Source organism: Phyllostomus discolor, chromosome 1 (genome assembly GCF_004126475.2).
Source record: "Phyllostomus discolor isolate MPI-MPIP mPhyDis1 chromosome 1, mPhyDis1.pri.v3, whole genome shotgun sequence".
Taxonomy (NCBI): Eukaryota; Metazoa; Chordata; class Mammalia; order Chiroptera; family Phyllostomidae; genus Phyllostomus; species Phyllostomus discolor.
In genome coordinates this window covers 99,690,488-99,706,486 of record NC_040903.2, presented here as the reverse complement: position 1 = coordinate 99,706,486, position 15,999 = coordinate 99,690,488, and the positions used below count along the sequence as shown (strand labels likewise).

The 15,999-nt window shown below is 41.8% G+C and overlaps 1 protein-coding gene across 13 annotated transcripts in view; it reads right to left on the bottom strand.

Moving 5' to 3' along the window:
* Positions 1–4,186: 4,186 nt before the first annotated feature.
* The window catches only part of FAM13A (family with sequence similarity 13 member A), a 275,554-nt gene continuing 263,741 nt past the window's right edge, over positions 4,187–15,999 (bottom strand). For 12 of the 13 annotated variants that reach the window (XM_036026552.1, XM_028505893.2, XM_028505892.2 and 9 more), the window contains 4 exons: positions 15,823–15,906; positions 9,843–10,039; positions 9,178–9,279; positions 4,187–6,929 (listed from right to left, as the gene is read on the bottom strand). In XM_036026552.1, the coding sequence (XP_035882445.1) occupies positions 6,803–6,929; positions 9,178–9,279; positions 9,843–10,039; positions 15,823–15,906 (510 nt within the window). In that variant the 3' untranslated portion in view covers positions 4,187–6,802. The remainder of the gene's footprint in view (positions 6,930–9,177; positions 9,280–9,842; positions 10,040–15,822; positions 15,907–15,999) is intronic. The other variant, XM_036026543.1, reaches the window with a different exon arrangement.

Below are 15,999 nucleotides of genomic sequence, written 5' to 3'. Positions count from 1 at the left end.
TCTCTGGCATTCCCACGTAGGTCTCGGCTGCCTGCTCAGACAGATAATTCTTTTCACATGTCTCAGCAGATTTGGACCTCCCAAAATGTTTTGGGGAAGACTTAAAGGAATTGTGCCCTGCTCTGTGAGGGGAGGAACATAACATGCACAGATCATTTTGAGAAAGCTGCCCACAGGTTTTGATGGAATTTACCTGAGAATAATTAGTAGCCACGATTTTGTCCTCCCCTCCGAGAAAGTGGGTCAGTGTGCTCAATCTAGCTCCCCCTGGTGGCATTAGGTTGTACTTACCGTGTTGGAGGTGCATTCTGCTTCCGACTTACACAGAGAATCAAAGGTCACGGTGGGGGGAAACACAGCTCCTTTTTTGCAACAAGCCATTCAAAATGTCTTGTTGGACTCTGGCATAGAAAGAATCTTTGTTTTAAAGCTGATAACCCACCACCATCATTTACTGATTTATTGTGTGCTCACTTTGTGTTCATCCAAGTAATTACCCCATGAGGTAGGTACTGAGATTATTTCCATTTTCCGGATAAAGAGAGACATGGGGAGAGAAAGTAAGGCTGTAGGTCACAGAGCTAAGCCACCTGTCTGCAGCCTGGGCCTTAAGCCTCAAGCAGCATTTGGCCTGTTGGTGGTGTGCTGGTCTCTGTTAATTTAGGGTTTTGAGTCAATGGTAGCTGCTTGTTCCCGCAAACACCCAGGATTCAGCCTGCACTCTCACCTAAATTGAGGTCTGGCTCCAGCGGTGCAGCAGCGCCTGCAAGCCCAGCGGTCCCCACGGGCCCCAGCCATTCCCATTTCCTGTTCAGAAAGCACTGCTGTTTGCCGCTGGAGAGGGACATATCCTGCACTCTGTCCCTTGCTTCCCCACCCCTGCCTTTGTCTAGTCTCGTCCAGTACTTTTCAAGTTTCTAAAAGTAACAGTTACAAAAAAAATCACTTCTCGAAATACCTCATCAAGGAGTACTCAAAGCTGTAGAACCAGCAGTATGACGAGGGTTTCCAAACATCATTGAATTGCTTTTGAGAAATTAAAGGAAAATTTAAACATCTAAAACATTTTGAGTTTCAGAATTCACAGTAGCATCTAGGTGACACACGTAGGCCTGGCAAAAACGCAGGGATCTGAGTGGCCTCTGAGACTCAGCCCACGCGAGCTTCCCTCTGGGCACCTTCCGCCTAGGCAGGTGCTGCCCCGCACAGAGCCACCCTGTGGCACAGGCCCTGTTGCTGTGAAGGAAAAGTGAGAACCAAACTGTCAACAACCCCAGTTCCTGCCAAACCCCCCTTCCCCGCCTGCCAGCCAGGACTCTAAAAATGCATTTTGGAATTTTGACTTCTGGCTCTTACTGAATATGAAATTCTATGGTGTATATATGGGCTTGATAAGCTTCCCCAGCTTAGGGACAACTCTGATGTATTTTGTTTTTACAAGATTCGGAATCCATTTCTAGAAGAGGTAACGATGAGGCCCTTAAAAGTATTGAAAGGAACTGTCTCTCCCCTTCAGCCTCCAGCCCCGCCATGCGTAGGCCTCCATGCTGAAGCTCCTGCGCAGGTGGCCCGCAGTGTGGCGAACTATTACAGGACTAGGAGCAAGACCTTTGCTGGGGACTTTGGGGGCCACTGGGCCATCACAGGCCGCAGACCCTGGGGGACTTGGGTGAGCAGCACTGTCGGGCCCTCAGGTGGCACCACCAAATGTGTGTGATTTATGGAATGAGGATCGCTAACTGCCACCCGCCTTTCACTACTTTGGACCCAGTGTTTCAAAAGTGAAATTATTCAGTCTTGGCAGAACGGCATTAAATTGTACCATCATTAGTGGTAATAAGCCTTTGTACTCTGATGCCAGATATCAGCTTGAATCCTGGGGTCAGGACAAGGTCCTTACTCTCAGCCTTCATTAAAAAAAAAAACAACTTCAAGTTGAATATATTTTTCACATTTACTTTTGGCATGCACAGCATCTACGATGCACGCAGGCTGAAGAACACCCGCAGACCCAAGTGCCACGGAGGTGTCGCCTTTCCCTCGGAAGGCGGGGTGGGGGCTCTGGAGGCTGCTCAAGGCTTTCCTGAGGGAGAGCCCCGCCTGTGACAGGTGACGCAAAGGGTGAAATGTGCCTTTTCTCTGGAGTCACAGTTTCCTGGTGACCGTATTAGCTTCATAGTAGTAAATGGCTAATGTATTTATGCCTGAGGGCAAAACAGACTGTGGAAACGAATTTACACTTTGTTATTTTTCTTACTGCGCCTCATCAGCCCCTTCTGAGTTCCTTTAATAAAGGCAGCTGAGCAGACAGCACAAGCCCATTTTCCTACCTATGACCATCACGTGTCTAGCTAGTACCCACGCTGCCTCATCTTTCGGTGAGCTCCCAGGAGACAGACAACAAAAACTGAATCCTCGTGAGGCTTCTGAGGAGCTAAGGGAGCTGCCTGACTCTCACCGAAGGGGAAGGCCAGACCCCAGCGGCAGGCAGTTCAGTCACAAGTTCCTGATGCTGTCAGAAGTTTCAGAACTTTCACAGTTCAAGATATTTTATTTAAGGTTATACAAAATGCAGTCATGTACAAAAATGCACATAACATTTTTCATTCAGTTTATATTTTTAAAAAGGACACTTCAAATTTCAAATGCTTTCTGCTTATATGCCATGTAAACATTGTTCTGGCCCCATTTCATTTACTAAAATTGTATCCACTCTTGGAGATTTTTGTGACTGGGGAGGTGCTTTCAGATGGAGAATTATATCTGCCAAAATGATTTCTCGAGGCACACACATGACCAGGATTGGCTGGACTCCAGGCAAAATGAGATTCTCTAGAGACATAACTGTGGCTTCATAGCAATATGAGTTGTGGATGTACACAGTTCATTTTACATACACGTCTGTGCAAATCAGTACACAATCTCAGCCTGTCTACACACACCTATTATGAGGGGTCACGGTGGAAGAACTCGGATGCCCACAGGAGCACAGTCTCCCATCAGAAAGTGATTGATGACGTGGTAGCAACACATGCGGCACTCTTGTTGGGAGTTGGCCACGTCAGCCGCCCTGTCTTTGGACAAAATACGCTCTTCAGTACACTTAGAGGGTCAAGTGAGGGGAGGGGGAAGAAGGGAGTAACAAGAAAGGAAAGCACATTCTGGTTTTTCCGAAACCCATGGGCTTCCGAGGAAACACGGCTCCAGCACTGTAGTGCAGTTCCATCCCTCCTTGTTGATTTACCAGCGTGGATACTAAGGACACGGACACGGACACGAAGGCCATGCCCATCTTGGCGTGGAAGCCGCCTCTGCCCCCTACAGGGCAGAAGTCCAGAAGCAGTGTGTCAGGGAGAACCCTCTTGGAAGCAAAGTAGAATTTAGACTACCATCAGCAGCTCACAGTTTATGGTATTCAATTATTAAAGTGAAAGGTGTTACCCTTAGAGAAACGGCATCTTCATTATCAGATTAGAAGCACTAAAAAAACCTAATCAACAAATGTTAAAATTTTATTTTCCTTGTAAGTCTGTGATTAGTTCTAGATCCTGGGCCCAATTCTGTCTACTGAGAACCAGTCAGCCCCAGAAAGAACCAAATTAATTGGCACCATGACCAGCCCTTGATTCTCACAATAAGTGTAAATATTTGCCTTAGAAGGAATTCCAAGTTCAGCCACAGGAGCAAACGCTCAGACCTCAGGGGCTCTGAGACTGCTGGCCTCCAGACACCTCAGTGCCACGTTTCGGACACAAGCACAGCCCTGCTGCATGTGTCCTGGGCTAGGAGTGCCAGAGCTGGGTGCAAACACACGCTGCAACAGGCTCCTGTGCCACCTACCGCCGTGCCATGTTGCATCAGAATGAAACAAAGCAAAAATCACACGGATGTTCCAGACAGAGACCCCGCTGCTCCCAGCCTTGGCAATGCTAATCCTGGCTGCAGACTGGTGACCCAAGGAGAGAAATCTAATTTGATTTGGCCTTTCATGGAAATTTTCTCTGAACTGGAGATCACAGACTGGGCTGAGCTTCTCACAGCTCAAGACAAACTTCGGCTGTCTCGAAAACGTCTAAGCAGGCCCTTCACGCTAAACCTTGTGCATTCATGACTGAAAAGTGAGATCTGAACTAAATGATTCAAAGATGCAATGCAGTAATGATATCATACTTCATATAAACATCTATTTCAATGTTTATTCCAGACTAAGCACAGTAAAAGCAAATTCCTGTAAAAATTATAAGCCTCTTCTATCTCTAATTCTTACAACCACACAATCAAGTTTATTCATGCTTTCCCTTTACTTATTGTTATTAAATAACCCTTGACATTTATTTTGTTGGCATGTGGTAATAAACACAGACACATTCCCAAGAGAGCAAAGGGAGAAAACCACACAAGTCCAGAGTATTCTGTGGGAAGCCAATTAAGACGCTGCCTCCAGGGCCTTCAGACCCTGGGCTGCACAAATGGTTGCTGTGGCAACACACTTGCCTCAGCACTTCTGGCAGCCAGAGCCAAGGAACAGGTCTTCAGACAGGGCCTGGTAGTGTGAACAGGGCCTCCCTCCGCCTGGGTCTGGGCGCTGCTCTATGAAGTATATAGATTATTAGAAATTCCAAAGGAAACACAACATTCCATACACAATTTCTTTTTACTATAACTTGGTGTTTTCTTTTATTCAACCATATAAATTTGAATGGGGTTTTCTGAATAAATCTTTTACTTAATTTACCTTTGGCAGAAACAGCAGATTTCAAAAACATTTAGAAGCTTCTCATTTATATAGCTTTTCCTCTTTTTAAATTCTATAGCATGTTAGCATTTTCAAAGCAATACTCTTAAACAGATGTGCCTTTCAAAGTTAACTGGTAATGATTTATAGTACAGCTTATTTAAGAATAATTACAAAGAACAGACTAGACATTTCTTTTAAAAAATACAATTTTTGGTCATATGAATGATTCATGTTCAGATTTCAAAAATAGAAAATGTCCTAAAGTGCATTTTACTTATAACTCCTTGAAATTATAGCCATCTGCAATGTAAACAGTAGAGCAGAGAATACCAAACTATATTTTCATATACATTTAAATTTGTAGGATTAGGTACCATCTTTAAGTGTGTAGCTTAAACCAGGGCACTTGCAACATGTGCTCCTGTGTCTACATAAACACTTCCAGGAGCAAACCTGAAGGCGTCCTTTCTCACCCACTCCCGACTTAATTTTCAACTGACAGAGCGGCTCCTCACTTAGCAACAGAAACGCTGCTATAAATACAATCTGACTAGTTTCTCAAGAACCCATTTTTTGAAATTGACAACTGGCCAGCAGAATTTTATGTTTTCTTTCTCTTCTTTTTAACACACACACACACACACACACACACACACACACAATGGAGGTGGGCACCCTGATCACCTGCAACATGGTCTTCAGCAGGCGAGCCACCGAAACGCCTTCTCCTGGCAACGGTGTCTGTGTGCGAAGGTGGACAGGCAGGCCGAGCCCACTTTCCCCGGGGCAGACATAAAAAGTTAAAAACTAATGACAAATCACAAATCACCAAGTGAGTCAGCACACTGAAGAGATGAATGATTTAGGGTCTTAAGTTCCCTGGTCCCTCCAAAATGTCTAATATAGACAGCTTTGTGATGTGGCCTCTGGAAAAATTGTGATCATAAATGGCTACACACTAGTGTTTGTTCTCTTCATACATGACCTTGAAAATAGTGTGATTTAGATTGTGCCTTGGGTTGAGCTCCAAGGGCTACGTTCACCCCTCAGTGAGGGGATTTTAGTGCAGGTTTACTTAAAAAAAAATTAAACTCTGGTAAGTCCTCAGATGGCTGAGAACACAGGTTCTCTCTTTCTCTCCCCTCTCCCTTCTCCCTATATTTCAGCTAAGAATTAAGCAAGGGCATTTATGTTTGGCTAGTGTGAAATTGAAACCAAGCTCCACATAGGCTGCCATAGCATGCTGGCCTCGCTTCGTGTCTGATGTTGCACTCTTCATCGACTGATAAAGTGCAGTCGATGTTCGGGAATGAATTCTCTAGGCTGTTCACCCTGTCACCTGATTTAAAAATCAGCATTAGTAGAGCTCCTGTGATAGCCCACTGCCCCCCCGCCTTCCTCTGCAGGCAATCCAGTCCTACAGCGGTCACAGTTCTTTGTCAGTGGAGGAAGTCTTAAAGAAACACACTGTCAAATAGATGTCTGCACTGCCATTCCAGGCAGACACAGTTTCCATCTACTTGAGAGCGGACGAGACACAATTCACAGGACTCGGGGAAGGCGCAGCTCTGTGGAAAGGTCACAGGAATGGGCAAGGCAGCAAACAGGGCTCCAAAGTGCATTCCCACTTTACAGGGTCCAGGGAACAGTGACCTGCGCAGCAAGTTTGCTCCAGGACATCCTGAGCTGGGTTTCATCCCAGTTAGAGTGAGAATGGTCTCCTGCTTCTCCGTTACCCATGGAAGAACAGTGCATATTCTCTGTAGATGAGTGTGTCCCAATGTAGTGCCTCATCACTGGTGGTGTGAGTACAGCTTCCACGGCAGTGTCTGCACATGCACACGAGCACAGGAATCTTGACTTTCCTTTACAAAATTCCTAAGTCAGGACAAGCTGCCTTCTTCAGTCTGGAGCCAATTCCAAAGGCCTGTCCGCAGAAGGGCTCCATCCTTCGCAGGCCCAGCTCTAAGGCTGCCTTCCACTTCCCACAGAGCTGCTGCTATTTACCGGGGGGCACATTCACCGTGTGTCACCATCCCCCTTCACTCGAGCTGGGGCTGCCCCTCACATGGACTTGGAATCAGCATCTCTCTTGCTGATGAGCACCTCCAAGAGCCTCAGTTTTGCCTTTATGTGCTTATATTCGTTGTACTCTCCAGCCATAGGAGTGCGGTCTTCCTTCTGGACATTTCTAATGGAAACAAAGGGAAAGGGGACTGAGGATCATTGGCTGTCTCAGCAGGTGAGTTATCGGCATGTGGGGACTCTGCAGCTCATCAACCCGCAGAAGCAGCATGGCCAAGTGTCACTTGGTGTCAAGACTGTGCTGGGTTCACACAGGAAGTGGAGGACGCTTCCCCGCAAAGGCACTGTGCGACTGAGTTTTTATAGTTAGTCTAGCATCTTGTAGAATGATATGAAATACTAAGAAATGTAGAAATCCCTTCTCTCTGCTGCTGGTGTGTATGAATTCACATTAAGAATCTCCATACACTGAAATCCTTTATTTACACTTAATGCTTTCTCACTTTTATATATTTTGTCTAATGAACCATTAAATTTCTAATTAGCAACTAGTACACCATAATTTACAGTTTTTTTTTTTTAAAAACACTTAATACTTGTAACTATTATAAAATTAGTCTTGGAATTCCACAATTGAATCATATAATACTAGTAAGCCTTTACAGTTTACTGAGTAATTTTATATGCATTTTTATATGCATAAGTATTAATGGAGAGCTTATTGTCAAGTCAAACACTGTGCCAAGTGGATCTGTGTGTCTCCACGATGTTATATAACCTTGAGGATGACGTCAGTGCGGGTCCATCACCCACACTCCACACAGGCTGAAAGCGGTCGGAAGGCAGTCCCACCGCAAAGCCGCTACCTGCCATCAGGCGGCGCCGTCCCGCTGCTTGTTTCACTTTGAAACGCACAGGTAAACGTTCAGACATAAGACTTCCTTTTTATTAAAGAACAAATATGGGAAAGGGAAGAGCATGGCCTTATTTATTTTGTTAAATAAACTAAAAAAATTAACATATTTATTCCTGCCCTGCCTTGTTCAAGGAGATGATTCTAGGAGGCTTCCTCGCACAGGGCAGTGAGGGGCGGGTGGCGGAGCTCCAGCCGCGCCCTCTGAGGGCTTCACCCTCCTCAGATACGGAGGATGAGGCAGACGCTATGACATCTGAAGCCTCTCACGGTTCTGAACTTCTACGGTGATGGTAAGTTCCCATCAATTATACTCTCTGAACACGTGTGAAGTTTATAGAGTTCTGTATAGTTCCTCATGTATAAGATACTTGTACACAATGTGACTATAATTATATGAAAAAAAAAAAGATAAACAGATGAACCAAAAATATGCCTAGAAAGAAGATTGGAATCAAAATATTAGTCCTGGTTTGTTTTTGGGTATTAGTATGATTTTGGGTATGATTTCTTTTATCTGCCTACCTATATTTTCTAAATCTCTTACAACATATGAAGAAAGAAAAGCAAATATTTAAGTCTGAAATTTATAAATCTTGAGAAAGTCATTACAGGACAAATCCAAATCAGAGATCCTAAAAATAAATGTATATGTTAATTGAAATAAACTGGAATACAACATATTCTAAATGTCAAAGTTAATTTTTATAGTCCTTTTATTTCCTAACACTTTTGAGAAGTAGGAAAGGGGACATACTGAGAAACTGCTTACACTGCTGGATAATCTGGATTAAAATAAAATCAATTGAAAATGATAAAACTTAACTCCAAAGTAAGAGATTCTAATTGTTCCCTGCTCTGCCCTGGTCTCCTGCTGTGGCTTGAGCCAGAAGTTGTGTGTGTAGTCACTTGCGAACAGGGAAGACTGTTTCTTAGCATAATGTTACATAAGGACTCCATTGTGCCTAAAAACTCACTAGAGAAAAGCACTCTATTAATCAGCTGGATTTACTGCTTCTTGTGTATCTTTCATTCTCACTCAACTATCATCTTCACTTTTAAAATGTGCTTTAAAGTTGGTCTGAATATTGCAGGTTATTGTTAAGCTGATTAAAATGTGATTTAAAACCATCAAGATTTAGAGTCCTTCCTTATTTCTTCTAGTTTCTTAAGACAAAATACAAAAGCAAATCAGTGCTGTTGGCTGGAAACTCAGCTTCAAGCTGATCATTTTAAATTAGAATCTGATGTGACAGGTTAGTTTTATAAATGTTAGCTCGGTCTGCATCAGCCTTGGACACTACCCAAGAAGCATTTTGTCCTGAAGGACCACACAAACCCCAACAGGTCACAGCCAACCTCAAAGGGACCCTGGGCACAAACACCAGGACTTGGCTGCAGGGAGGATGCAGAGCAGGTCCCACCTGGGAGGCATCACGCAGACCTGAGAGAAAAGAAAAAGGGGGTGTGTGCAGAGGGGGAAGGCAAACACATGCACTACCTTCCATTTTGCCTGAAGAAATTGTCTTCAAAATCACGAAGTTTCTTTCGAATCCTTTTCTTTTCTTCTCTCATTTCCTGAAGGTGTTCCAAGAGTTCTGGTCTAAGAGGAGGAGGGGAAAGTCAATAAAATTGAGTTAAATCTAAGTTGTTCTAAAAGTAATGCATGTGCAACTTGATAGGGGGAAAGATGTAAATGCAAAAACTGTTGCGGGAACTGAGGGTCAGCAGAAATGGGTGTTTTCTGTCCCCTGGAACACTGACAACAGCTATGGCTTTGAGGGCCCCAGCAAGGCTCCTGCTCTCCTGAATACTTTGGGCTTGTGAAATCCCGTGGTGCTTTTCTCATATTTTGATTTGAAAGAAAGAGATGACACCTGTGCTCAGTGAGTGTTAAATGGTGAGCCATGGAGTAGAGAACCACACAATGCCGTTTATAGAGACTGCCGGACTGTTTAAGTAAGGTCTTAGCTGCTCCCTCGAGTAACACAGGATGAAGCATATAAAAAAAACTGAGCCAAAAAAAAAATTACTGTTTATCCACACAGATGCATCCCAGGCAAGTCACTTGTGTTTTATCAGCCAATTTAAGTACAAAGGCTAAAATAATGTTTAGGAAAGTTATTTTGACCTAACTATTTTACCACCACCACCAAAACCACATACATTGAAGCAGCATGCAGATTTGAAAGCCCGGTGTCCTGACTGCATTTTGATGGTATTTTATCATCCATCGGGGAAATAAAACCATCAGCATCATCTTCAAATTGGTTGAGAAAGCAACGGGCGCTGAAATCGGTTTTCAGAGTGACTGCGAAGTCTGGCTTTGTGTTGCTATCATCTTCTGAACCCTCCTCTTCTTCCTGGAGATACACAGCAACCCCAGCCGAAATCTGGTTACCTTTGCTGGTATTCTTTCATTACAAGTATCACTGAACAATCTTTTAATTATCCAGATACCATATAGTTTCTTCTATGTTTACATTTAGCAATACTTAGCAATAATTATAATACTTATATCTATAATATAGATATATTATAAAACACCTATATATGTACACAGTAAATAACACAAACTATATACAACCACTATATAAGGAAAAAACTATCAAAAATTGGTGTACATCACAATTAACATTTAAGGCTGAGGGTAGGAAGAAACAACCACCATAATTAATACCCTCAGTCAAATGAAGCAAAAGCATCTCAAAATTCCCAGCTCTGTGACAATGCAGAACAAAGTTCACTGCTGGCAATCAGTGTTTTCAGGAGTCCCTGACTTGCATATCTCAGAAAATATTTTTTATTAAGCAAGAACATTCTCAGAAATCAAATCATATAGCCTTTCTATTTAAGAATTGAGATTATAAAATGTTCTGTGGTTGTCTGACACACAAAATCTAAGGAAACTTTTGAGAAGATCAAAACATTTATCTTCCCATAAGAGCCATGACTGTATTTTTTTGGATCTGAGATTCTAAGAGAAATGTCACATTCTCTGTCTTGATAATGCAATTAGAAAAACAATAAAGTCAAATTAGTATTTCTTAGTGCCAATTTTAAAGCTATGTAAGGATGGAAGAAATAATATCAGAGTCTGAAAGAAAGATTAAAGATTTTTTTAAAATTAAAAATTACACTTTATACTCAGTATTATTTTGTATTAGTTTCAGGTATACAGCATAATGAAAGAAAGATTTTAAAAGAAGTAATTTACTGCCAAAATGTACAGTCAGACTAGGAGAGAATATCCTAATACCTTGAAAAATGAAAAAATTATTTAGGAGTACAGCTACATGAACATCAGGAAGTACAACATCAATCGTTCTAGTTAAACCAAGTGGTTTCAGCGCCAACACAACAAATCCACCTCAGGAGGCAGGAGCAGTTACCCCTGGTGGTCAAAGCACACCATGCATTCTGCCTGTGGTGGGTTTTCTTACCTGAGAGTTTGGCATGCTTATAATAATGACTCTAAAGAGAAATAATGCGAATAAGCAAATAAACAGAAAAAAACAAACCAAAACAAATGGACTGTTAGATAACTATGATGAAAGTACTGTTATGATGGCAACATTGGCAAAAACTAGGTAGCTTTTTCAGATTCTCTCTGGCGTAACTTCAGATCTTTAATCTCTTTGCTTGGCCCATGGAAGTAAATGCCTCACTATTAATTTGTTAAACTTTAAATTATTAAAAACATTTTTAAATTAACAGAGTAAAAGTGATTTTTAAATTAGTAATTTAAAATTTCTTTTGTGGAAGAGGAAGTAACAATCCCCATCTATATAGTTTTTATTTTTTAAATTTTTATCCTAACCTGAGAACATGCTTAGAAAGGGGACGGGATGGAGAGAGGGAGAGAAACAATGACCAGCTGCCTCTCATAAGCACCCCAACCAGGGACTGAATGTGAAAATCAGGCATGTGTCCTGACTGGGAATTGAACCTGAGACCCTTCAGTTTACAGGATGATGTTTTAACCAACTGAGCTATACTGGCCAGGGCCACCCATATATGTACTTTTCATAAGATTTAATTGAGATAATGTTTGCTGAGTGCCCAATAAGGTACAGTTGGCACACAGGCAGTGCACCTCAACCTGCTGCTCCCCCCTTCTCTTCCCTGGATGAGGAAGACCAGGATGAACCACCTGACCTACCGTAAACTCCACAGAGGCAGAAATTTGGACCTGTCAGTATACCGCTGTCCCCAAAGCTTAGTCAATGCCCACATATAGCAGGTACTTGATGAATGTCTGTTAAACAGTCTTAGAAATGTATTTTTAAAAGAGAAATACAAACTACTACTAAGAGTTTTAAAGCTCAAGACACATACGAAAGGAATTCAGGTGTGTAGGCCTTATTGATTATATCCCATGGTCCTGAGAGAACTAAAAAAATGAGAATGTTTTGCACATAGTGATAACTCAAGGTTTTTTGAGATGAAGGCAAAAACCCCTATTTTCAGTGAGCTGTGAAAATCATAGGAAAAAACAAAATGGAAAAATAGATCTTCAAATTTTAAGACCATCACATTGCTATGAATATTGGGTAGATTCTAAAATAAATTAATCCATAGGCAGTATAAGCAATTGATAAAGAAACAGTGATTTGCACTGGGTCCTTAAAAACCCATCATGAGAGCCAACCATTTTCTCTTGTTGAACAGGACTGGTAGAATATCTGGCTGTCAGTAAAGAATGAGGTGAGCTGATCTACTGAAGGAGCCTGGCTGTGAAGATCTGTGTAGAATGATGGTGTGCTGGTGGCGTGATTCTTGAGAAAAGCCTATAGCAGCCTCCTTACTTGACCCTGCCTTACTCATTATTTCAGTCACTTAGATACAGACACAAAAGCCATATTTACAAAATGTGGAGGGAATACAAAGTGCATGAGGATACCTGGTATGCTGAAACACAAAATCTAGATTTACTCTATTTGATACGGCTGGAATAGAAGTAGGAAAAGTAACTGACTGGAAAAAGTCAAGGTCCTATAATTAGGGCAGGGAAAGAAAAGCTGGGCATGTGGACAATAAGCAACCCCTGGGAAAGGAAGCCTGGGATTGCGTACGTCAGCAGTGAGGCAGGGCCACAGTCAGTGCCCCTCAGCTGGGGCCATCTGGCCCCTCAGGGGACCTGTGGAAATGTCTGGAGGTGTTTTTGGTGGGCACGGCTGGGAAGAGGGGGTGGTAGTGCGCTATCAGCGTCTAGTGAGTGGAGGCCAGCCCCTCAACAAAGAGTTACTGTATTTTACCATGTATAATGTGCACCCATGTTTTTTTGGCCCAAAGTTTCAGGAAAAAAATCTTTTGTCTTAATTTTTTAATTTAGTTATATTTAGATACTTTTTTTGTATTATAAAGGACTTTTAGCATTTATTTTTAAACACATGGATACCATTATTGCTTTCTAGAGTTACACTTTTAACCCGTAAGCATAAATAAAAGAATTAAAAACATTTGTATAGATACAGAATTAGTACTACCTATGTATAATGTGCATTAGTATTTTTACTTAAAAATTTTGGGCAAAAAAGTGTGCACTATGTGTGGCAAAATGCAGGTATCTGGCCCCAAACGAGTACAGTACTGAGGTCGAACACCCTCATGACACATTGACAGTCGTGTGTCACAGACTTGTAGAACTGGAGGGCCTCACTCATCTGACCCAGGTTAGGGTGGGTCCTGGATCCTCTGCCTTGCTGGTTAAATCATCTCTAGAATACTGAATAGTTCTGGGTACCCGTTTTTAATAAGGATATAGGTAAATTGGTGTGTACATATAGAGCAGAGCCACTAGACTGCTGGATGGCCTGGAACCCACATCATAGGGAAAATAGTAGGAAGAACATGGAGAAAAATTTTTCACAGTGTGGGTGGGAGTGGGCAGGTCAGAGGACTGCAAATATACAAAGTGATCTCATGTGAGAGGCACTGGGCTTATCCTGTGTCATTTCAGAGGGCAAAACTGAGTAGAAAGTAATACATAAATTATAACTATGAAGGTAATTTTAATTATGTTCATTAATTATAATATAGTTATCAAACTTGTTATCCATTCTAAAATTACATGTTACATAATCATATTGTATTTTACTTTATTTCTGTAAACTTGTCAAGCTAAAAGATGGAATCTTTTCTTAGGGACAGTGTCTCTATTCTGTCAGTGAAGTTTTAGAGGAAATTTTTATGTTGGACTCGAGAAAAGACTAGATGACCTCTAGGATTTCTGGCCTAGAAATTTAGGAAGATTTAGGCCCTCAGATCTTGAGCTGGCTTTATTTTATAAATGGCTGGTTTCTTCCCAGAAACATTTAAACTAGGGATGGTTAAAGAAAAAAACACTTAGATACATACAATCTTCTTATCTGCACACATATGAAATTCTAAATTGTATCAAAATTGCCAAGAGTTTGTACAACCCAACTACATGCTAGTAAGTATAGCCAATTGGAACAAAATGAACTAAAAGCACTATTTACAAAAGCAATGTAATCACTGCAAAATTATCTGAAATTCTGACCACCAAGTGGGCCAGTAGAAGAGCAATGGCCAAAATACACTTGTGAAAGAAATCAGCTAAGGTGAAGGATGGCATTTGGAAGAATGTCCTCTTTTAAAAAGAGCATCATTAGTATGTCTTCCATTCATTTCATGAGTCAATTATTAAGTGACATATTTTGGATGCGTTGAAAACCACATTTTTACCTAGTAAGAGTTCTGTCACATGATTCTAAGAGAAATATGTTAATTTTCATACACACAACTGTCCAAATTTTTTCAGTTACAATGATTTGATTTTTGTGTGAAATTACCAGCTAGACAACACGCATCTTCTTTCATCAAGTCTTATTATAGGACAACAGCTCTAATTTTTAAGATACAATACAGTATAGTCACCTACATTCACATGGAGAGCATTTTCAAAAAACAAACTCTACTTAGAATAATACGAATAGTGAGCACAATCATTGCCTAATACCTTAAAATTGGGTGTATAAAGCATTTAAGACACTTGAGAGGTAAGAAAAGGAATAAAGTAAATGAAAGAGAAACCTGTGTAGCTTCTAGTACCTTACCTCGGTTAAAATGACAATAGGCAAGAAATGGAACTGTTCTCCACTGGCATGCCTTTGTGGGAACGAGGCCCCATGTTCTGAAATAGTTGTTCCTAACTACAGTAAGTGAATGACCGACCACCCCAGGCTTGGAACTCTCACAGAAAAAGGACAAGGGAAACTACTCTTAAAACTCACTTCTGCTTTGGGCTTTATTCCCCTTTGCAACTTAAACAATCACTGATTAAAAAAAAGACTGATGTTGACTTTTCATCTCTAGAGCCCTGCGTAAGGTCATGCAGTCTGATCAGCTGTTCAGAAACGAAAACATGAAAGGAGTTGATCCTAGTCCAGGCCAATTAGGTCCCTACAGAGACACGCAGACCCGTGGGCACAGATGGTACCTCCCATTCTAGCAAAAGTGGCCACTGAGAACAAGGATTATCTGTATGAAGCCCACAGTTACCTGGGAAATAAATCTGAGCATGTGTCCTAGTGACTGCCGCTCACGGCACTACATTCACAGGCCGGCAGAGGCTGTGCAGTCAGCCTTGAGGTCGGAGTGTGCCAGGGAAAGGGGAGAGGACGGAAGAGTGGGTGAAACTGAACCAGCAAATCTGTCAAAGGCCACTATGACATTTGTCTATAAAATGGTAATTTTTGCTGTGTTTTCATACTGCCTTTGTTAATTTTGGTTTTTCTATAAACTCAATAAATGAGATTTTTCAAAAAGTTATGCAATGAGCTAATTTAATAAAAATCTGAAATAAAGAAAAAGTGGTTCTCCAAATAGGGGAAAAATAAAACCCAAACCAAAAAGACATTGTGAAAAGAAAAGAATCATCCCTGAAAACAAATAACAACAAAAGAAACATCACTAGAAGTGGGGGAATGAAATGAAATGAAGGAAATCAGCTAACATACAATGTAAATAAAAAAGGATTGTCCGAGTGGGTGACGTGCAGTTTGTAGGGAATGCTACAAGAAGCCACTATGGACGGGCCAGTGACAACCCTGTCCGTTCCCAGGAGACACAGAGGGAAGCGCAGGGGGTTAGCAAGGGGTGAGCGGCTGGAGGTCTTCACCTTTATCTCCTTGAAGAAGGAAGCAGTTTCACCCTCGATAATTGGCTGCAGCAAAGGGCTTCTCCGCTTGCTGGAGGGGGAACCCTGCGACAGGTGTTAACAGTAGGTTACACTGTGAGCCCCTTCCCCTTTCCCTCCAGCTCTTAGCCTTCTCTGCCCCATCAGTATTTATTGCTG